Raw genomic sequence first — 22,952 nt, 5'->3', positions numbered from 1 at the left:
ACCCAACCCAACCCAGAGGTCGATGGTTTGTCTTCTTTTTTATTCATCTTCTTCGTCTTCGAATCTTGCTATTGTTGTTGTTCTTTCTCATTAACAAGTCTGAGCAACAATGGCTGACGAATCTAACAGAACCGTATGTACTCTTTCTCTTTTCCTCTGCTTGTTTAATTTTCGATCTCTGAGGTTTTTCAAGTGTTAGTATGAATATGACAGGCATTTTTGGAGCTTCAAGGTCGGATGATAGATATCTCCGCAAAACTGAAGCAGGTTTCTTTCTCGATGGACTTGTTTCACAATTACAGTGACATATATTTACATATTGTATTGGCATAAATATAAATATATATATGTACGATGAGCAGGTGCAGAACCAGTTGCGCGGCAAAGAAGGTGAAAAGAAGAGAGCTTTCTTGACCTTAGAGGAGCTTCGTCAAGTGTCCGATGACACAAATACCTATAAATCAATTGGTAACTTAACTTAGAAACATTTCCCTATTCTTTCTCTCTTTTTCAATTTTGCACAAATTTATGTATTAACCTAACTTTGTTTTTCGTTTTTCAGGGAGAACGTAAGTGAGTTTCTTCTTAATCAAATCCACCGCTTATATTCAAGATTCGAAATTGAAAAACTTTTCTTCATTTTGATTTGATGGGCAGGTTTGTCTTAGAGCCTAAGTCGTTCTTAATGAATGAACTACAAGGGAAGCTTCAGGATAGTGAGACTGCTATTGCCTCACTCACGGTATGAATTATGTAACCTTACATTTTTTGGTATTTGATCTCCAATGCACTAGCAAACATTTTAAGCTTACATTTTTTTTTTGTTCTTCTTCTTAATTTCGACAATAGACCTCTAGGGATTATTTGGAGAAACAAAGGGCCGAAGTGGAGACCAACTTGAGGGAGTTGTTAAGCCAAGATCCTGGCCTTGCTCTTCAGATTATGTCCATGACTGTTATGTGATAATGCTCATGTACCTTTTATTTCATTTGTGAAACTATTAGTGTTTGAGCAACCAATTTCTTATCATTTTATGCTCTTTAATAATAGTGTTTAATTTTAATGTAGTCGTATCTAATGCTCTTCATTTTCAATTGGCTGTCATGTCAGCTTCTGAATTGCATTTGTTGGAAAGATATTTCATTATGATGGCTAGTTTGTTGTGCCTCTGTTTTTTATAAGCTCAAGTATCAAATAGTTAACCATTGAAATTACTGTATAGTTTATTTATTTTATCTCGAACAGGTTATACTTTTTGCAGTATCTATTTATTGGTTTTTGACAGTTTGACACATTTCCTAGCAATAAGGCCTGGAATTCTAGCAGTAAGAGTAAGAGAGAGTAAAGTTGATGAAATGGTTGAAATTGAAAGGAAAGAGTAAGCATCTTTATATATACATGTATAAAAAGGGTGTTTGTCTCAATAGGAATTTTCTTTATTTTTTTTTCTTCTATTTGTGGGATCATCTTTTATTGTATAGAAAATTGTATTTAATGTTTAAGCACATTGGTTATGTGTGTTTTCTCCAAAAGGAGAGGAAGGCACTGGAATTGATGGTGATCATTCAATATTAACATCACTATATAGTGATAATACTAATAATGATAAAAAATCACTAGTTTTCATACATTTATATGTGGTTATTAGCTTAGCCTTGCCCATGTTGAGTACATCAGGAGGAACATTTCATCTTTGCATATATATTCAGGAGATGTCTATTCTCTTGCCTTTTGAGAATCATTAATTCTGGTGGAACTGTCTCTGCATTAGGTAGTATACACTCAATTGATTGTAATGTTTCATTTCAAGAAATATACCCCTTATTCTTTGCCTGGGGAATTTAACATACTATAGCAGCTCGGATATGATACTGCTGTGAAGATGGACACAGGATATTGGGTATTTTTATATCTGAATACACAGCAAGTGCGAAGTGGCAGCCTAGGATAACGATATTTCCTGCAGTAGACGTGTGCTGCAGTTTTCAACTTTCTGCTAGAAGAAATACATTTTCATTTGGTGCAGAAATTTTAAGCAGCAAATTTATTGTTCTGGTGTAAGAGCATTGGTAAGAAGGAGATGCGTTGATATATATGTTTTTTTTTCTTTTATGACAATTCAAAAAATAATACACTCCAATCTTGCTGTAAAAAAATGTGCCAAACGTGGCTAGAATGCATGGCGAAGTAACCTTTGATGTATCATTTGTTTATGCCAGTGCCATTGGATCTCACAGCAGAAGGTCCATTGAACACAAAGAAATTCTTATTTATATTAAGAAGAAAGCTAAATATTCTTATTGCTATATAGCAATTTAAGGGTTGCTAGTCATGTACGTGGTTGAAGCTCAGTATTACTTTATTTGAAAGCACTTTCACATATTCAAGAATGAAGAGTAATGCTGAAATTCATGCTCCAGATATCTAACATTATACTTTTTTCTTTTTTGAATAGATATCTCACATTATACTAAACCACCCAATCATGTTCAACATTATTTTTCATATTACTCTTACCTAAACTCAGTTAAACAGAATAAGTTGACAAGGAGAGAAGAGAGAAGGCAAAATTGTGTATTCTAGAATTTTATGTTGCTTTTCTGTGTGCCCAAGAAAAATGCAAAACGAAGACTTACTATATGAGATGAGTCGGTTTCTTTCAATGAAATAAGACTACACGATCATAATAAAGCATATTAAGGATGGTGCTTCTGCTAGAAACCTATACATTGACAAAAGTTCTCTCTACACTCAAGCTCATATAGCAGATATAGAATTTGCCCCACTGGCTTATTAGAAGGGTGAAAAAATAACATGAAGGGTTTGCAGAAGTTACAACAAATAACTACGATTACAGTCTTAATAATAATGAGAAGCTCAACTTGCAATACAGTCGACCAAAATCAAACACATGATAATTGAAAAGGATTGCCTGCCTCCCAACTGCTTTAGTTGTAATGACAGTAGCCGATGCTATTGTTCTCTATCCAGTTAATAAATACTCATTCAGTGCTTTGTAAATCTCTCAAGGACTTCAAAGTAATCTGGGAAAGTTTTTCGGGTGCAACCAGGATCCTTAATGGTAACTGGCACATCTGAACAAGCTGCAAGAGAGAACGCCATAGCCATCCTGTGGTCGTCGTATGTGTCTATTGCTGTGATATTTAGTTTCTCTGGTGGAGTGATCACGCAGTAATCGGGTCCTTCCTCAACTGTTGCTCCAAGCTGAAATGTTTGTTCCCATAAGAACAGATAGCCATCAACAATTACATTCCAAGGCACATAAAACGGTATAACAACTTAACAAGCACATAAAACGGTATAAAACTAACCTTTCTGAGTTCAGTGCAGATGGCAATCATTCTCTCTGTCTCCTTGACTCTCCAACTTGCCACTGGGAATTAGGAAAGGCAAGAAATGAGTATTTAATCCTCTAAACAAAATAATATTTTATTGGTTTTCATTTTTGTCTCTGTGAAATTCATTGCAAATGAGCAGATTATTTTTTGTTATGGCAGACGAGAACCTACAATCTACACCAACCCAAACACCTGTCCCATTTTACCATCTTGCAAATATAAGGAAAACATACCATCTCTTATAGCAGTGGGGCCATCAGCAAAAAGAGCAACTACAGCAAGAGTCATGGCAACATCAGGCATTTTGTTCATGTTGACATCAATGGCTTTCAAGTGTTTACTTTTTACAGAATCTCGTGGTGGTCCAGTGACAGTGACACTGTTCTCTGTCCAGCTAACTTTAGCACCCATTTTCTCAAGAACTTCAGCAAATTTAACGTCTCCCTTTATGAAACACCAGTTAATGTATGTAAATACACTTAATCTTAGATTCTATGTAAACACAAGTACAAGAATAAGAGATTTCAAGGTCTAAGCAAAATACCTGTAAACTACTAGTCCCACAACCTTCTACGGTGACAGTACCACCAGTGACTGCAGCACCAGCTAGGAAGTAACTAGCACTTGAAGCATCACCTTCAACATAAGCGTTTCCAGGAGATCTGACAGATTTTTATTTTGCAATTCATTACTCTTTGACATAACCAGATGTAATGTAAATACTATCAACTATATTCAGAAGAAACCTACTTGTACTTTTGACCTCCTTTAACTAAAAATCGATCCCAGCTATCACTGTGTTCAACAGTAACCCCAAAACGTGCCATCAACTTCAAAGTCATATCAACATAGGGAACCGAGATCAATTTATCAATTATCTCAATTTCAACATCTCCAAGAGCCAAGGGAGCTGCCATAAGCAAGGCTGTCAAATATTGACTGCTAATTGATCCAGAAAGTTTCACCTGCAAAGGGTAATATTACATAATTCTGAGTCAAAATGATGAAGTTTGTCATCATTTAAGATAATAAATTAAATGCTGTAGATGTAATCACTACTTATGCATCATTTGACAATATTGTTTTTATTTAAAAGCAAAACAACAACCTAAAAATAAACCAGTCAATGATGTTTTATGGCCAAAAAGAATAAGAAGAAGCAATGCAAGCCTCACCTTGCCCCCAGGAAGGCCTCCTTTTCCAAGCACACGAACAGGGGGACAATCCGTACCATGAAAACAATCAACATCTGCACCAAGCTGCTTAAGACCAGTCACCAAATCTCCAATAGGTCTTTCTCTCATTCGAGGAACACCATCAAGTACGTAGCTGAGATATAGAAGTTAAGAGATTACTGAGAAAATGTGATAACAGCATACGAAATAATTTATGATATGTGCTAATTCATTTCCAACATGTAATTTCTAGCATAACCACATCTATGAAACACAATCCTAAAGCATTACCTACATCAAAGTAAAGAGGGAAGTATAAATGGTGGTTATTGTTAGCAAAAGTGACTTTCTTTACTCAAAATGTAAGAGTTACTCGGCGAGTAAAGAAAAACAAGAGCATAAATTCACTGCATTAGAGGTACTTTATTTTCAAAAGCAATTGCAATGAAGACAAACCTAGCATTTCCACCAGCAACAGTCACCGCAGCTGTGAGTGGACGCATTGCTGTTCCAGCATTTCCAAGGAAAAGTTGAACTTCGTCAACAGATTCTTTACCTGCAGGAAACTGACCCCCACAACCTTCCACAATTGCTCGCTTGCTTTCCTTGTCCGCTTCAACACGAAGACCAAGGGTTTCCAAGGCACCAAGCATGTAGTGAATGTCATCACTATCTAACAAGTTGTCCACAACAGTTGTCCCCTGAATAATCATAACAAAAAAAACAGTTACTTCCCACCGCTCAAAATATTTTATAGGGCAAAAAACTCAAGTACATGAAAATAACATGAACTGTAACGATAAGTAGTAGCGCCAAAATATGGGGAGGAAATAGAGAAAGAGTATATGGAGAATGAACAGCTACAAATTCTAGATGACTCATACACTAATAGTACAACTTTATTCTAAATCCCACATTCTAAAATTTAGGGAGTTCAGGTGAGACAATGCATCAACGGAACACCTCATATATAATGTAACAGAAGCGTAGAGTTATGAAATTCTCATAAATAATTAACAAAATAAACTGTAAGGACTCCGAATCTCTCCGCAGAGTGGAGCTCTAGACTAAAGTTGTAAAAGCACAAATGAGACCAGAAATATAACTTCAGTAATCCAGTTGAGTTGCATTTTTTATTTCCATCGTATTCTTACGAATTTAACCAAAATATCATATTACTTTACTCCATTTCTCTCAATTTTCCTCCCAATTAAGGGCATGAGTTCAGCTTAAATGAACACTACTCATTTACACCAATAAAGTAAAAATGCTAAGCATTACTCTCCATTTTCTTGAAAAAAAAAAACATTCCATCGCTACAAACTCTTAACATAAAACTAAAAGAAAATTGCTCATAAAAAGCACAATCTTTGTATACCTCAAAAATACTTTTCAAATTTGTGGATAACAAAGGAAGAATTCCATGCAATTACATGGTTTACCAGTTGGGCAGTCGATGCTGATCATGGTTCAGATCTTGCTAATGTAACTAACTACAGTTTCCAGCCACACAATCCATTGGAACTAATTTTAGTGGGAATGAGGGAAATTACAAGGAATATGAAAGCAGTTGACAAAATAATTACGATATAGTATTTTATAGCTGTGGAGCTTGAGATAGGAAAGTAGAGTATGGCATAGCATGACATGATTTGAGAGCTTAGCCTAGTTTTGGTTCATTTTCGTATTGATGTTCCATATTTTTACTCTCTTATCTTTGTATATACAGAAAACTTCCTCGACAAAAATAAATGTTTGAAGTTTTAAAAAATTGAAATATACCTCAGAAAGAGCAGCCAGGAGCAGAATCCGATTGGATAGTGACTTGGAACCCGGCAACTTGACAGTGCCAGAGATATCTTTAATGGGCTGCAACACAATCTCCGGTACCTTTGAAGGCTTCTCCGCTGTGACAGCTGAAGCCATGACTGGACCAGCCATAGCTTTACCAACCGTAGAACAACCCCCAAATTCAGTTCCAATCTTCAAACTCAAAGAGTTAGATGAACCCAAAAACGGTGATCTCAACGAAACTGAATTTAGGGATCTTGGTGTATGAGACTTAGAAATATTTGGGAGAGTAAGGATAGTTTGAGCTCCATTGCTACAGATTTTGCTCACTTGGGCCATTTTTTTTTCTTCTCTCTCTCTCTGAAACCCAAAGCTTCTCTGATTCTCTCTATACAAATAAAGGTTGGATTTTTGGTGGCAATGGTAACGTTAATGGATGCTGTTGTAGGTCGACATTGACTCTCTTTCAATTTTCAAAGAGGGTAGGAGGGCTTACCAACCATCCAAGCCCAAAATCGTCTCTTTCACCAAGAAATTTGGGCCAAAATGTTGAATTTCCAAAACTTAGTCACCTTAATTTAATATCCAAAAAGTTGAGGGACCCATTTGACCGGTAGTAGTTGGTGGTCTTTGATGCAAGTCTGTGCTTGTACGTTGTGCTAACAATGTAGTACTCTACAGTAGTTTGGGGGTATAAAAGTAAAGAAAAGTTGTTCTTGGGGTTTTTTGGAAAAAAGTGGTGAGTCCAATTCTCTCACCAACCCATTACAATTTAGTTTAGTGGGGTCGAAGCCACCAAAGGGGGTAGGTAGGTCTAATACACTTGCACTGCATTTGCAATTTTAATAGGCATTCTTATTTCTTAAAGTGTGTTATTATTAAATAAAATAAATTATTTCACAATTAATAATGGTCTGCAATTACATTGTACAATCTATTCAAGTTTATTATTATCTACATAATTTAGTGGTGGCTTTTAAGTGTGTGCCGGGGTGTAACACAATCAAGACCACTTGTGTTATTCATGTTCACCTAATCATTTATCATCTAATATATATATTTTTTGGAACTTTATAATATTAGTATACTTAAATTTAGTATCTGCACATTTCTATTAAGCAAAACCATTAAGTGGATGGTACATGTTTAGCAATATTATATTGATATGTTAAATTAAATTATATAAAACTCAGTATCACACTTCACATTTAAATAATTAAACTACTTTTTAGCATTTCTCATCTTAGATTAGAAAATAAAAAATAGGTAGTAATTAGGACAAAGTATTACTTAAATATAACCAATCACTCTGGGAACCTGCATTGGTCCTAGGGGCTGGCGGCTTTTCTCAATTATTTTTTATAATTAATTCTTTTTTTTTCATTCAAAAAAAAAATAAAAAAACTCTCTTCTATTTATATATATAATATATTTAAATATATCTACCTAACACAAACCCACAATATTCTTTTATCACATTTATATTAGTTATAATTTCTAATATTTCCCATTTATATATTTCTAACATTACATCTAAATCGAAAAAAAAAAAAAACTTTTTAACTTACTCAACTCGTTCTGTACATGTGCTTAATTGCTTTTTTTTTTTCTTTTCCTGAAAACGTGTGCTTGCTTGTTTTGTTATAAACTATTTATTTTGGCTTTTATTTTATCTCAAATTTTGCTCAATATATTATACTGAAACTAACCCATGAAACTAAATATGTAACCAATAGAAAATGTATACAAATTTTGAAAGTGCTAATTGTATGAGTTATAATGATGGTATGCCTATTAATAAAACAAAGAAAAGTAATCAGAAACTTGAAAGTTAATTATTTCTCAAAGAATAAAAAAGAAATATGATAAATAGAAAAGCATCGATTCTAATTGACTCAATATGTGGCAGGCTTTTCTGAAGGCTTTAGAAGTGGCCCATTTAAACATTGTCACTCACTCACTCACCATCTCAAACTCAAATTCTCCAATAATAAAGAGGATTTTTGACTTATTTATATATATGTATACAATTTTATTTTTTTAAACTTTTAGAACACACTATTTTCATAAAAGATTTAATATCTGCTATTTGTGCTATTTTTGGGATTTTTTACCCTCTTATTCATTTTCACTAATATAAACAAAATGTTTAACTTATAAATGATTAAATGGAGATTAGATTTTGTATGATTTGTTTATGTTCAACTTAAGTTAAGTGGAGATTAGACTTTTTCCCTCTTATTCCTTTTCATTAATAGAAAGAGAATGTTCAACTTTACATAAGTCGAGATTAGCTTTTGTATGATTTAATAAATTTTACTAGTTACTTACAAAAAATCTAATAATACTAAATATACAAAAAGATTTTTAGTTATAGGAGATATTAGGTAAGTATCATGTTAGTTTAATATTTACCATAAATTCAACAACCTAATTATTGCCAGTAAACATGGTATTGTTTTATTTCACCTAATCCACATCTTCATCATCCATACCATACTGTTAGTAAGATAAAACCTTTAATATTTAAAATATCTTATTCAATCCATAAAGTATCTAACTATAATATGAGGGTATTTTTCAAAAGGGTGGGATGAATGAGGTATAAGAGAGAATATGCCTAAAAAAAGTGAGCTGAATATGCTAAAATTCCTAACAACTGTCATGGTATTATAAAATTGGGTGTCATCATCAAAATCCCTTTGATTTTGAAGCAAGTAATGGTTGTAGGAGATAGATAATATGGATAGGTAAGGTGAGGACAGGAGTTACAACAACCACACAAACTTATCTGCTTCATTGTTTGGTCAATAATATCTTCCACATATACAAACCTATGTAGGGACAAAAAAATCAACACAAGGTCCAATCATCTCATGCGTGAGTACATGGATTATGTAGTCTCATTTGGATGGCTTGAAACCATTATCCAATCCAATCTATTTCAATTACATACAAAACCACTTTTTGATTTTGGGAAAAGCAAAGAAAGAACTACCACACTTGTATTAATAATAAGAATAATTCATTCTTTACCCAACTAGATTATACTTCAAGAAAAGGCATATCAAGATTTGAAAAAGACAAAATCAGTTGCAGTACAGTAGTTACTACAACTACAATCAAAAGAGAAAGTAACAGGTGTTGTTGTGCTTTAAATATATAAACCGTGATGATAAGAAAGTGAAAGTGAACCTCATTAATCAACCATAGAACATTACAAAACTCAACAAAGGTCCAAGAGTTGTTTACAAAATACATGAACATTCTTCATTCTACTTTCTCTCTTTTTGATCCATGTTGCTGTGTTTATGAATTAAAAGCAACATAAGGAAATTAATTTATCTTTTATTAAAAAAAAAGTAAAAAAGAGACCTCTCATCAAACAAATCAATTGGGATATGGTCTCTTCATCTTGGCCCCCAACCCGAATATTGTTTGAATTGCTAATAACAATTAACAAAGCATCAAAGATGGCTAATTGGACTCTAACCAAGCTTACAGCAGTGATTTAGCTGCGGCAACAACAGCCTCGGCGGTGATACCAAATTCCTGGTATATTTTTGGAGCGGGTGCACTAGCTCCAAAATGGTCGATTCCAATAGCCTTCCCTCCGCTTCCAACAATTTTATGCCACCCGAATGTTGATCCAGCCTCAATGCTGACCCTAGCTGTTACGGAAGCTGGCAAAACACTTTCCTTGTAGGAATCTGATTGCTCCTCAAAGAGTTCCCATGAAACAAAGGAGACAACTCTAACGGCCTTTCCTTCCTTTCTAAGTTCCTCAGCAGCTTTAGCAGCAATTTCCAATTCAGACCCAGTTCCAATCAAAATGACATCTGGCTTGTTACCTGAAGAGTTGTCTGATATTGTGTAGCCACCTTTCTCAACTCCCTCAATGGAAGTTCCGGGAAGCTGGGGCAACTTTTGACGAGAGAGTGCAAGGATAGATGGTCTCTTCCTGTTAAGGACTGCAACCTTGTATGCCCCAGCAGTTTCATTCCCATCAGCTGGGCGGAGCATCAATGTGTTAGGCATGGCCCGGAAACTAGCCAAATGCTCTATCGGTTGATGGGTTGGACCATCTTCTCCGAGACCAATTGAATCATGAGTCATGACATAGATCACTCCAGCTTCACACAAGGCAGAAATCCTCATTGCACCTCTCATGTAGTCAGTGAAAACAAAGAAAGTGGCACAGTAGGGAATTAGGCCAGGGCTGTGAAGGGCAATCCCATTGCAGATGGCTCCCATACCGTGCTCCCTAACACCAAACCTCACATTGCGTTCCTCAGGGGTATCCTTTTGGAAGTCTCCAAACATTTTGAGCAGGGTCATGTTTGAAGAAGCCAAATCTGCACTACCACCAAGAAGACCGGGAAGAACTTTCGCAAGGGCATTAAGGTTTTGCTGAGATAAATTTCTGGTGGCATCAGCTGGACTCTCAGGAGTATATGTCTGAAAATTTGCAATTACAATATCTCATTAGATGATACATACCCCAAATAAATGATAATTAATTAGTCGATAAGATTCAGCTCAGAAATAGCAGAGGCCCAATAGAGAAACTGGTAGTGTGAAATGCAAAGCCATTGAATTCTTTTAAAATGTATACATTTGCTGTTAGTCAATCCGAAGAAAGTAAGCAAGTAGTATCATAAGAAGAAAAATATTAAAGGAATTTGTTACTCACTGGAAGTGCCTTTTCCCAACCAGCAGGTAGCTCACCGCTGATGATGGACTTCAACTCTGCAGCTTCCTCACTGTACTTCTTCTCATATTCAGCAAACTTGGCACTCCATTCTGCTTCTAGAGCAGCACCCTCAGGGGTATGGCGACTCCAATGCCTAAGAGAAAAACATATTTAATGTTATATTTAGCATAAAGGTGTGATTCACTTCCACGAAATGGAAAATTTATGTCAGGCTTCTTACTGTTTAACATCCTCAGGCACGTGGAATGGCTCAAATGGCCATCCCAGGTTCTTCCTTGTAGCATCTACCTCCTTGGCACCCAATGCACTACCATGCACACTGTATGAGTTAGACTTGTTTGGAGATCCATAACCAATTGTTGTGGTGACCTATGGTGGAAATAACAAAAGATTGAAAACAAATAAGCATTCATGATCGTGTCAACTTTTATTCATACACAGAGAAGCTCACTAAACTCTCTCTTCAATAATTTTTTCTCCAATCAATTCCACATTCATGTTATTAATAAGTACAGCTAATTTCAAACCTTGATCAAAGTGGGTTTGTCTGTGACAGCCTTTGCTTCCTTAATAGCAGCCCGAATTTCATCATAGCCAGTGTTTCCATTCTTCACCCAGATAATGTGCCACCCAAGACCCTCAAAACGCTTGTCAACGCTTTCTGTGAATGCAATATCGGTGTCACCATCAATAGAAATGTGGTTGTCATCGTAAAAAGCTATCAGCTTTCCTAGTCCCCAATGCCCAGCAAGGGAACAGGCCTCATTGGCAATCCCCTCCATTTGACAACCATCACCCAAAATACAATATCTGGCAAAACAAAAAAAAAATAAAAAAAAATGTTAAACCCGAATCATATTTGGTTGAACTTTAATGTGGATAATTAACAACAAAATCTATAAAGAGGTAGTAATTACGTGTAGTGGTCCACAATCTCACTGTCTGGTTTGTTGTAACGAGCAGCCAAGTGCTTCTCAGCAAGGGCCAAACCAACAGCATTTGCAATACCTTGACCAAGTGGACCTAAACAACAACGTATCCATAAGATAAACTCAACAAGTTAGCAAATTTAGCATGTAAGGAAATGAAAAGTAAACCTCAAGACTAGGAGATCTCCACAGAGTAAGATTGATAACAAGAATCTAACCTGTTGTCACTTCAATACCGGGTGTCTCAAAGTTCTCAGGGTGTCCAGGTGTCCTGCTTCCCCACTGACGGAAACTTTTCAAGTCTTCTTCCTATTAATTGAACCCAATACTAAGTTACAACCTTATACGATCTCCAAGGTTATGTGTAACACTAATCACGGAAGTTAAGAAGAAAAAACACACGAGTGGGTGTGCTTGAATAAAGTATAAGAGTAAAAAAAATCAATGCTTTGGGATAGCTGTCTCGTTGACTAAATTAAAATTGACACATTTTTTATGGCTATATGAGCGAAATCCACATGCGAATATTATCACCAACAGATCTAAACCAAAACCCAAAAAACATAAAAGGAAGAAGAAGTACCAGGACGCTATCGTAGCCAGCGAGGTGAAGGAGAGCATACTGGAGCATACATCCGTGACCGGCGGACAAGACAAAGCGGTCACGGTTGAACCAGTAAGGGTTCTTAGGGTTGTACCTCATAACCTCGTCGTAGAGAATATGACCCATCGGAGCACATCCCATAGGCAAACCCGGGTGACCTGAATTAGCCTTTTCGACCGCATCAATGGCAAGGAATCGGATCGTGTTGACCGACTTCTCCACCAAAGAGGTCTCGGTAGTCTTATCCAAAGTCTCCACGGCAGAAGCTCTGACGGGTCGGGTAGAGTGAACCCTGCGGCGTGGCTTAGCGGAGGAAGAAGAAGAAGAAGAAGCCAAGGAAGAGGATTTGAGGCCAGAGAAGGTGGGGATGGTGAGAGTGGAAAGAGAAACTCGATCAGATGATGAGTTTGAGCCATGGTGAGATATGGCTCGGGCCAAGATAGCTTGGGATAGGGTCAAGGAAGAAGAAGAAGCCATGGCTGTGGTGGTGAGTTTGGTGAGGTTTGGGTGAGTGAGTGAGAGAAAGAGAAAGAGAGAGAGAATTGAAAGGAGTGCTTTCAGAGGCCGTTTTATAAGCTTACTTTTAGTTTAGTTTTTATGAGCGATAAAGGAGTTTTTTTTTTTTTTTTTTGAGCTTTTCGTCTACACTAGAGGACAGGTGGAAACCAACGCTGACCGTTGGATCATATCAAGAGTCAATCTTTATCGTTCGCTGAGGCTAGAATTTGATTAATGCTCTGCCTTTCATTTCCTTTTATTTATTGTTATTCCTTTTTTAAGTAAAACATTTTCTGTTCCTTTTTATTATTATTATTATTATTATTATTATTAAAAACAAACATTATAATTTTGTGTTAAAACCAAACAATTTAACTTCGGTTTCTCCGTGGGCCGTCGATGTGAGATCAAGGGTAAAAGGAAGGTTTTTGTTTGCTGTACTTTGGTCCATGCAGCAAATTCATGAGCCTCACTACATCTGATTTTTTTTTTAGTTTATATGTAGTGAGCACTCAATAATAAGTCCAGTATCATCCTATCAAATTTAATTGAACTGAAATAATTTTTTTTTATTTTTTAAAAGAAAATGTTGATTGAAAATTATAAAATTAGACCTCACAGTTATTACACAGGATAGTGTTAGGTATAGCAGAGGGTTCTACAATATCCAAGATATTCTGAGCATAAGCCCATCTAGCGACATTATGAGCCGCAAAGTTACAACTTCTAGGAATAAAAGAAAAATTACAAGATAAAAATTTCTTAGAGAGTTGATTACAAACAGACAAATAGTTAACAATCTTCCAATTGGAATGGACACCTTTAATAGCATTTATAACTACTTCTGAATCACTCTCAATAAGGATAAAATCATACTTCCTAACAGTAGCAGTTTCCAAAGCAAGCTGACACACCGCCACCTCGCCGATCAAAGGATCTGTGAAGTTGAGGAAGTTGGTCGCACCCCACAAAACCATCCCCACATGATCTCTAGCCAAAGCAACTATGCACATGGACTCACCACCAACCTTCACATCACAGTTAATTTTGATCCAGTCTTCAGGAGGGGTCGACCAGCCATGAGGAAGCACCTCTACTGTCGGGGGAAGCAAGCATGTAGCATAATCTGTAAAACAATTAGAGATAGAGTCAATATTAAAAATTAGATTATAATTATAAATTAAATATTGGATTTAATATTAAAAATTAGATTATAATTAAATTAAATTTGATGAGTTATATATCAATCTCAAAATTTAAATAAAAACTAATCAAATATAATTACATTAATATATATTTAAAAAAATATTTATATTTATTTATACATAATAAAAATTTAAAAAATAAAAAATATATATAGTGGCAATTTGTTTTTTCGTGTTGAGTTTGTAACACTTAGTTGTTTTGTGTATTTATTTTCAAGTTGTCTTGCTCTATATTATTACTTCGCAGTGATATCTTCATGAATTATTAAACTTATAAGAATGATATATCTATAGAGTATTAAACTTAAATAAACAATGATATTTAGTTTTTATATTAGGCTAATTAGGATTTTTATCCTCCGAACTTTAGCATGTACCAAATTATATTTCCTGAACTTTTAAGGTCATTAAAAATACCTCATGAATTATTGAGATTGTTGGATTTAAGGACTTTTGTCCAATTTTAGTAAAAAAAATCTAACATGGATGAAAGTTCAAGGGGTGTGATTTAATACATGTAAAAATTCGAGGGGCGTGATTTGGTAGATATCAAATTCTGGGGAGCATAGTTTAGTACATAAACAATCACTAAAATAGTAAAATTGAATGAAATCAGATAAAAATCCTTAAACATAACAATCTTAATAGTTCATGGAGAATTTTTAACTGCCAAAAAAGTTCAGGGGCATGATTTGGTACATGTTAAAGTTTAGGGGGTAAAAATCCTACTTAGCTTATTTTTTTTTATATATTTTTAAGTGAATATTAAAAATTAGGTGTGTAATTAGATATTTAATTAAAAAATCGATTAATTGAATTTTGAAGTCTAATTAGATTTCATCGGATTAGAAGAAAAATATTAAATTAGATCATATGCTCAACTCTACTCACAAATGTTCTAAAATATAAATATATATATATATTTTAAAATATTTAAAAAACTAAATTAAAAATGTACTCTAAACTCTTATTCCCATTCCCATTTTAAGAGAAATTACATAAAATATGGCTTTTTTTTTTTTAACTCTATGCATTTTTATGGGGTTTAACTTTTTATCTTTATTTATGGCTTTTTATTCTTAAAAGTTAATGATATGGGATTATTATTCTATAATTTTTTGTTAAAAAATATATAATTATGTGACATTTTTAGTAATAGTTATAAAAGAAAAATCCATAAAAATTATCTTTCAAATAAAAAACCAATAGAAAAAAGAGAAAAGTTAAATTCTTATATTTTTGTAAATTATTAATTTCAAAATTATATTTTTATAAAATTTCCTTTTAAATTTAACTATTTGTATATTTATGGAATACTATTCATTACTTTAAAATTTTAGTTTTTGTTTTAATATTTTTTTATGTGATGAAATATTTATATACTAAAAAAGTTATATATTGAAGTTTTAGTATGTATTTTGAAAAAACTAATTTATAGTGTAATATATAAGTATGAGGTAAAATAAATAAAAAAAAAATGATATTTATAATTATGTATTTTAAAGGTAGAGTTAGAAATTGATGGAAGCTTGATACAATTTAGTACATACATTGGTTGTGGACGACACTGATTATTATGATATTTTAAGCATATACATATACTCTTACACTTGACTCAACTTTTTATGACAATTGCATCTCAAAGAAGAATACAATATGTACACTAAAACAATTAACAATATTATAAATAAGATTCCCGGCTGCAGGAACAACTCCAGTTTGTTTAGCAGACCTAAATAAGAATTAAAATAAAGATTAGGCCTTAATATTAGTTTTAGTGGGTAGTTGAAAAGTACGGAACTTGGAAAAAGGTTTGGTGGTAGAGCTAGAGATAGAGAGTGGTCAATCAATAATAACATAACAAATAATTTGCTTTACTTTCATTTGAAGATTTGTTTAGAAGTTGGTGGTAAAGCATAGGACAGCCTTTTTGACGTTCAAACTTAAAATAAAGAAATAAACTAGCTGAGCTCACCACTTAACCAGTTCAGTTTTCAAACTTATGACGAATGAACCATTATTCAAAATATAACAGCATCCTGTTTTTGTATATACACACCACACAATTGAATACATCATACTGATTTTTAACTGTTTTAACAAAATATACAAATGTATCCTATAATTTGTGACGAAGCTTGAGATACAAACATTTTATCCCAAATCTTTTTTTGATAACAATATTTTGTACTAAATCAACTTAAAAGGTTATGATAAATATCAAGAGCAAAAAAGTAAAGGTAAAGGTAAATATAATTTTGGTTATTGTATTATTCTAAAATTATTGATTGGAGAATTTATTTTTCTGAATGACAATTCAAACTCGTATTTTTTTAAAATTGTACAAAAAAATATATATTTATATAACTAACCTTGTCATAATACTTCAAGTTAAATTATTATAAAATTTTAATTTGACAAAAACTAAACTTAAACTCTAATTTGTATAGAGTCTGAATTATCATTTAACAAAACAGAAAGTTTATTCAATAGCTTTTGCAAAACAAAAGATTTAAAATGATATTACCCCCAAAAAAAAAAAGTATGATATTAAAAATAATATTTTCTAAAGAAATATATATTTGTACTCCTGAAAAAGCAAGCAACTTCTTCAGCCATCACAAAAAGGAATGTCTCTGGAGTGTATTACATCCAATTTAAATCTCACATCAATTTGGCTCTCTTACTGGTGGTAGCAGTGTTCCGGATCCCTTTGCCTGTGACCGAAAATGGAGCTGAGGCTGATCGGAGAGAGGGTGACTTGTCTATGTATGCATTTCGCTCATCCTCGTTCCAGTACAAGATGATCCGATTTGTGCAGGAATGTGACCAGCTATCACCTGCAGCAAGATCAAACCACAAATATGATCAACTAAATGGTAACTATTTAACATGAAAGATCATTTGAGAGTAAGGTGCAGTAAAAGCATGACTTGCCAAGTGCCAGAGCTAACTGAAATGATCCTTCTGTGAGCTTTGTGGTGACTTGATTAAATATCACAACCTATCAAAATAACGGAAAGCTCAAGGAAAGAAGAGATGCAAAGAAATTAGAATACAAGTCAGATGCAATGATCACTTCAATTAATAATGCTAGGCCTATGCAAACCATGATAAACAAAAACCATTTAGCTAAATGCTTAAAGATATAGGAAGCTGTATTAAGTCAGGAATGAAGTGTTTCACATCACAAAGTGTGACATTAAACTATTCAGAAATAATAATGATTTCATTGCATTACCGCTACATTGAAGGTTTTTGCAAGGTTCATCAACTTTAGGGCCATTCCATTAAGTAATCGAGTCCTGAGAGCTAAGTCCTCAAAATCTTGGCGGAAATGGAAAGTAACACTGTCAACAATGACTATCTTAACCTGGAAAGTTTGTCAAGATAGAATTAGTATCAATATACCATTACTAGTATAATAGCACAGCAGTAAAATAGATCCCAAGTAAGAAAATGACAGCAAACCAAAGTGTTATAACAAGATATTAATTTCAATCTTTCCAACAGAAAGAACAAACAAAAACAAAAACCTGTGAATATTGTAAAGAGTAAGAATATGCCTAAAACACCTACATCTTTATGGTCTGAGATGAACTTTTCCAAGTGATTTATCAGAGCCATTTGCTCAGTGTAACTGCAGACTCGAAAATAAAAAATGTTTTCCAAGATATCAGCAGGCTTAAATTTGACTTGGCACACACGATTTTGTTTAGCTAAATGATTGTTGTATTCCAACATGTCAGAAATTGAAGCTTCAGCAATTTGTGTAGCCCTCTCTACCATGAAGCTGCCTTCCGTATCTAAAAGAATCATGCAAGCATAATACTCAAAATATGAAGTGGAACTCAAAATCATAGCAAAAAAAAAGAACAGATCAATGACACTTGACCTATATATACTGCCTTTCCACCAAGGCCACCTAAACCCATTGGAATTTGAACGTTAACTGCAAGCTGAATCCTGTAAATCAAAGCATGCGTTCAACTCCCTATAGCAAACATTAAAAACTAACAAACAAATAAACAAAAAAAATTCATACCCCAACTGTGTTTTACCAATGCCCGGTACTCCACCTATAAGTATTTACGACAAACATATCTAATAAAGATTCTTCATTCATGAAAACAAATTGTGGAACATTTATAATTGTAAAAGAAGCAGACAACAGTAACTAACCAATTTCAGTTACTTCTTTGCAGTTTATTCCTCCACCAAGGATGTTATCAAAATCTGCACAAGAAGTAATAATGCGCAGAGAAGACTGTTCCTCCCGAAACATGTCCCATGCAGTCTGTGCACCTGCAACCCAAAAGCCAGAACATAAATCTTTTTAGCATACCTCATATGTCCCAAACTTTACACCAAAGTCCATTTAGTTTCAATGAGATAATGGAGCAAACCTAGTAGCATAAAACAGTGACAGAAATTTATACCCCAGTTTTTGTGAATGCTTGTAGTTGACGGTAAAGGATCTAGTGTCTATTAAGAGAGAATGAAAAAAGAAGGCGTCACACCATTTAAGCATCATCTTAAGAGTAATACTAAACCCCAAAACACTTTTACACTAAAATTGTACACTATTTGAAGCAACACAATGAGGAGATATAAGAATTCAAATCATGCCGAGCCATTTGTCACATCAATTTTCATAGCACGAAATATGCATGTAGGAATAACTACTACCTATAAGTAGGGTCGGAGGACGAATAAGGCAAGTTGGGGCTAAAACTATGGGGAAAAAATTATCAAAGTCCTATAAATAGGATAGGCTTAATTAATAGCCTTATAACCTTTCTAGCAAATAATTGATCCAAAAAAAAGAAGCTTACTAGCAAATATATTAGCCCATAATGCAAAGCATAAATATACATGGAAGACTATTATTGCAATTCATATAAACAAAAAACCAAAATACAGTTTTTGCCCGGATCAAAATTTCTGGCTCTGCCCTGCCTATAGAACTTGACAATAGTCAATACTAAACTCTAAATGGAGACTACTTGTTCAAATGCTATTGCTATAAAAACTAAACTAAGATAAATCCATCTTCTAAACATTACATAAGTTTTCCAACCAATAATACTCGTGATAGAACTAAATGAGGTCCAAAGAAAGTAACTACCATTAACTATAGAGTGGCCTCCATCACTAGTGTCTAATCTACTATTATGTGATGCTGCTGCCCCCAGAATTTGAACAGCTTCTTCCTCAGGAATATTAAGGTCTGCTAAAAAAAAGTATGTATCATTAAAACGGTAAATTAAAAAGCCGGGACCAGAAAGGCTAAAGCTCATGTAATGAAGAAAAAATACATAAATTATGGGCCATTATTGACTAGGGATAGGGTGGACCGTGGATCAATGGATAGGATTAGGCGGGGCTATGGCATTCGACATTTTCAATAGTAGCTTGTTTAGTTTAAAAATTAGGACTAGCAGTAACAGACCCAGGTGTGGAATTGTTGGCATATCGAAGAAAACTATTAAAGTTGAGATCTCACATAGTAAATTCATCGAACACTTGGTGCGTCCATGGTATGAAAGGGGGGAGGAGGTTACCTCGAGCAAGGTGATGGGGAGAGAGGGAAGTAAGGGAAGATATAGTAGTATAGCCAGCTGATATGAGTTTGCCTCGCTGCGACGGTGAGATGGGTAACCCTGCAACTTCCATGGATGCCGTGCCTTGGGAGGTTTCGATTTTAATTTTCGATTTGTTTATAAACTATTGGGATGGTAAATTGGAGGGAATTCTTGCTCTTTAATTTTAGTATATAGAAATTGGCGGGAATTTATTGAAGGAGAAATGGAATTCGGTAGATATAGATGGTCAATTTCTTGTATATTACAGTAAATTTTGAAAAATTGATTTTCAAAGTAATTTATCATATTTTTTTTATATTTTTATAAAAATTCACATAGCAACTAACATATTAACTTAAATCTAAATTGTAATCAAAATTTAAATTGTAGCTAAAACTTATATAACAATCTACATAAAAAACACGATAAATTAAAAAATAATATATAAAATAATTATAAAAATATATATAGTTTCATACACACAAAATAAAATAGCTAACGTATGTAATTTTATTTAAATTATACTCAAAATTAAATGTTGGAAACACAAAAGAAGTGCACAGGTGTAACGAGATTGGGGCACGTAGGATTATTTGTCTCATTCAAATAGCGGTATAAGTATCTAAAATTTTATATTTGTAAGCGGCATAAACGTTTATTTTTAGCTGCATAAGTACCCAATATTTGTAAAACTGTAAATTTTCTCTAATTTTGTCAATACATACTCTGTTATTATCTTAAACAGGGCACATATAAGGCCTAAATTCTTGTTCATTGAGTCCAAATAAAAATATGTAGTATCAGTATGAATGTCAATCTGGGCTATTTTCGCGGGCCGGGCCGGGCCCCCGGCCCGACGGGCCGACCGTGGCCCGAATTATTCGGGCTCTTATCGGGCTTCTGGCCCGGCCCGGCCCGGCCCGGTATATATTATTTCGGGTCGGGCCCGGCCCGGCCCGGTTTTAAATATTAAAAAAAAAAAGTTAAATCCCTAAAAAAAAATCCCGGCCCGGCCCGTTCCATATCTGTTTACTCATCATCATCTTCTATTTCCATATCTGTTTTTATTGCACATTTTACAGATTTAGACATGATGGTATTAATGAATATGGAGCTAAAAGCTACTCTTAATTATCACAACCTTAGTGACATGGGTAATAGCTAGTGTTAATTATTTTGACGGATCTTTGTTGGAATATATATATATATATATATATATATATATAAGTGTTCTGCATTTGATGGTATTAATGAATATGGAGCTTCACTCGTTTCTTAATTAAATGTGGTTTGAGCTAATCATGGCGTTTTTTTTTTTGAAGGAAAATGGTAAACTTTATTAGAATGAACTTTCAACCATTACAATAGATAAAAGATCAAGCGGGAGCTTGATCTCTCTCCGAAAATACGATCTGAATACAAACAAGAGCTACGAGCAAGACAATGTGCAGCTTTGTTTACAGAACGTTTAACAAAATTAATAGTGACTAAGGGTAAGGAAGCCAACAATGTACGACAAGCAGAGACATGTTGACCAAAAGGAGATGGAATGAATACCGAACCTCGAACTGCTTGAACAACAACCAAAGAATCTGTCTCAACATCAACCCGACCCCATTGGTGTCTCTTTATCCAACTCAACGCCTCCTTAACCCCCACAACTTCAGCTATGACCGGGTCCACGCACCCCTCCAAGAGGACCGTGAAGGCTTCAATGAACCGCCCATCATGATCTCGAGCCACTCCAGCCGCTCCAAATTTTCTGTCATTTGCAAAGATTGCGCCATCAACATTTACCTTAATCTTTCCCATAATCGGTTTCACCCAATGCTCCAAGTCTATGTTCGAACCCGAAGGAACAAATAAAGACCCCATTCTCCTTTGTTGAGCATTTCTCCATTGATTAAGGACTACTCTTGCCAATAGATTAACCTCTGCCGCTGACAATGATTTCTCCCGCCAAACTAGCTCATTTCGGGCATGCCAAATTGCCCAAATCACCATCAATAATTCCTCTTGTGCCATAGTAGAATGCTGAAGTATCATCTGACTAAACCAATCCCAAAATGACGTCCAAGACACTGAGACCATATTTAAACTCGACCTCTGCCAACATGATCTTGCAAAGGGACACAAAACCAATAAATGGATGATCGTCTCAGACGCTTGGTGACACATGGGACATAGTTGATCCAGAGGAATGTGCTTGGTATTAAGTTGAACTTTAGTAGCCAAACAGCCTGTCAAAGCACGCCACATAAGTTGGTGAACTTTCGGGGGGACTTGAAGCTTCCAAGCGATCTTCCAGATTTTTATCTCAAAGTCACTAATGTTAGTGACATCAGCCTGATGTAGCAAGCGATAGGCCTCCCTTACAGTGTAAACACCATGCAGATCCAGAGACCAATACCACGTATCAATTGTAGACTCCTGAACAATGTTGGTCTTCAAAATTAACTCCTTATCCCGATCATTGAAAATATCGGAGATCACTTCCAAATCCCAACATCTTTCTCCTGGCACCATGAGATTGTTAACCTTCCACTGCTCCATACCATTAGCGATAGTAGTGACCCACGGATGAGAAGTGTCTTCTAACCACGGATCAAACTGAACACTAATACTTGTACCAGGACCAACAACCCGTCGAGCGCCCTTCTTAATCAGCTCTTGTGTTTCGAAGATGCTTTTCCAAATAAAACTAGGATTCGGACCAAGAGAAGCAGTCAAAAACGACCCATGAGAGTAATATCGAGCCTTATAGACCCGACTAACCAAAGAATGCTCATTCGAGACTAATCTCCAAGCTTGTTTTCCGAGCATAGCTAAGTTGAAATCCCGCAAGTGACGAAAACCAAGCCCACCATGATGTTTATGCCGACACATATGCTTCCAACTAGACCAACTGACCCCACGTTTTTGATTGGAGCCCGAACTCCACCAATATTTACTCATCATTCCTTCGAGCTTATTACAAGTTTCCACGGGCAACAAGAAAACAGACATAGCATAAGTAGGGAGAGCTTGGGCAACAGTTTTGATCAGCACCTCTTTACCTGCTTTAGAAAGCAACCGACCTTCCCAACTCAAAA

General features: G+C 34.8%; 5 protein-coding genes across 8 annotated transcripts; 1 reads left to right on the top strand and 4 right to left on the bottom strand.

Annotated features, from left to right (window-relative positions):
* Positions 1-1,155, top strand: LOC115705604 (prefoldin subunit 1). The gene is made up of 6 exons (XM_030632985.2): positions 1-133; positions 214-267; positions 363-468; positions 563-569; positions 658-742; positions 850-1,155. Exons 1-6 carry the CDS (start codon positions 110-112, stop codon positions 961-963), a joined length of 390 nt encoding a protein of 129 aa, XP_030488845.2. The 5' UTR covers positions 1-109; the 3' UTR covers positions 964-1,155.
* A 1,614-nt stretch (positions 1,156-2,769) lies between these two features.
* LOC115705595 (3-phosphoshikimate 1-carboxyvinyltransferase 2) lies at positions 2,770-6,871 on the bottom strand. Its single transcript, XM_030632969.2, has 8 exons — positions 6,317-6,871; positions 4,991-5,235; positions 4,535-4,688; positions 4,110-4,324; positions 3,904-4,021; positions 3,593-3,803; positions 3,333-3,394; positions 2,770-3,225 (listed from the first exon to the last, which is right to left on the bottom strand). The coding sequence occupies exons 1-8, from the start codon at positions 6,662-6,664 to the stop codon at positions 3,007-3,009; spliced, it is 1,572 nt and encodes a 523-aa protein (XP_030488829.1). The 5' UTR covers positions 6,665-6,871; the 3' UTR covers positions 2,770-3,006.
* A 2,627-nt stretch (positions 6,872-9,498) lies between these two features.
* On the bottom strand, positions 9,499-13,173 carry LOC115705598 (transketolase, chloroplastic). Its single transcript, XM_030632972.2, has 7 exons — positions 12,552-13,173; positions 12,187-12,277; positions 11,957-12,062; positions 11,567-11,849; positions 11,260-11,408; positions 11,019-11,172; positions 9,499-10,783 (listed from the first exon to the last, which is right to left on the bottom strand). Exons 1-7 carry the CDS (start codon positions 13,047-13,049, stop codon positions 9,824-9,826), a joined length of 2,241 nt encoding a protein of 746 aa, XP_030488832.2. The 5' UTR covers positions 13,050-13,173; the 3' UTR covers positions 9,499-9,823.
* A 505-nt stretch (positions 13,174-13,678) lies between these two features.
* Positions 13,679-14,534, bottom strand: LOC133033660 (uncharacterized). Its single transcript, XM_061108658.1, has 2 exons — positions 14,516-14,534; positions 13,679-14,196 (listed from the first exon to the last, which is right to left on the bottom strand). The coding sequence occupies exons 1-2, from the start codon at positions 14,532-14,534 to the stop codon at positions 13,679-13,681; spliced, it is 537 nt and encodes a 178-aa protein (XP_060964641.1).
* Positions 14,535-16,702: 2,168 nt separating this feature from the next.
* Positions 16,703-20,162, bottom strand: LOC115707892 (DNA repair protein RAD51 homolog 3). 4 transcript variants are annotated; one of them, XM_061107085.1, is made up of 9 exons: positions 19,840-20,161; positions 19,404-19,508; positions 18,458-18,580; positions 18,321-18,354; positions 18,171-18,241; positions 17,855-18,081; positions 17,517-17,648; positions 17,213-17,279; positions 16,703-17,115 (listed from the first exon to the last, which is right to left on the bottom strand). In XM_061107085.1, the coding sequence occupies exons 1-9, from the start codon at positions 19,949-19,951 to the stop codon at positions 16,940-16,942; spliced, it is 1,047 nt and encodes a 348-aa protein (XP_060963068.1). In that variant the 5' UTR covers positions 19,952-20,161; the 3' UTR covers positions 16,703-16,939. The 4 variants fall into 4 exon arrangements, with proteins under 4 accessions (XP_060963068.1, XP_030491846.2, XP_030491847.2 ...); XM_030635986.2 differs by having other exon boundaries at positions 19,404-19,505; XM_030635987.2 differs by lacking the exon at positions 19,404-19,508 and having other exon boundaries at positions 19,840-20,162.
* Between the last annotated feature and the right edge of the window lie 2,790 nt (positions 20,163-22,952).

The sequence above is a fragment of the Cannabis sativa genome, chromosome 1 (assembly GCF_029168945.1).
Source record: "Cannabis sativa cultivar Pink pepper isolate KNU-18-1 chromosome 1, ASM2916894v1, whole genome shotgun sequence".
Taxonomy (NCBI): Eukaryota; Viridiplantae; Streptophyta; class Magnoliopsida; order Rosales; family Cannabaceae; genus Cannabis; species Cannabis sativa.
The sequence above is the reverse complement of the archived record's forward strand: the minus strand, read 5'-3'. Positions and strand labels throughout refer to the sequence as shown.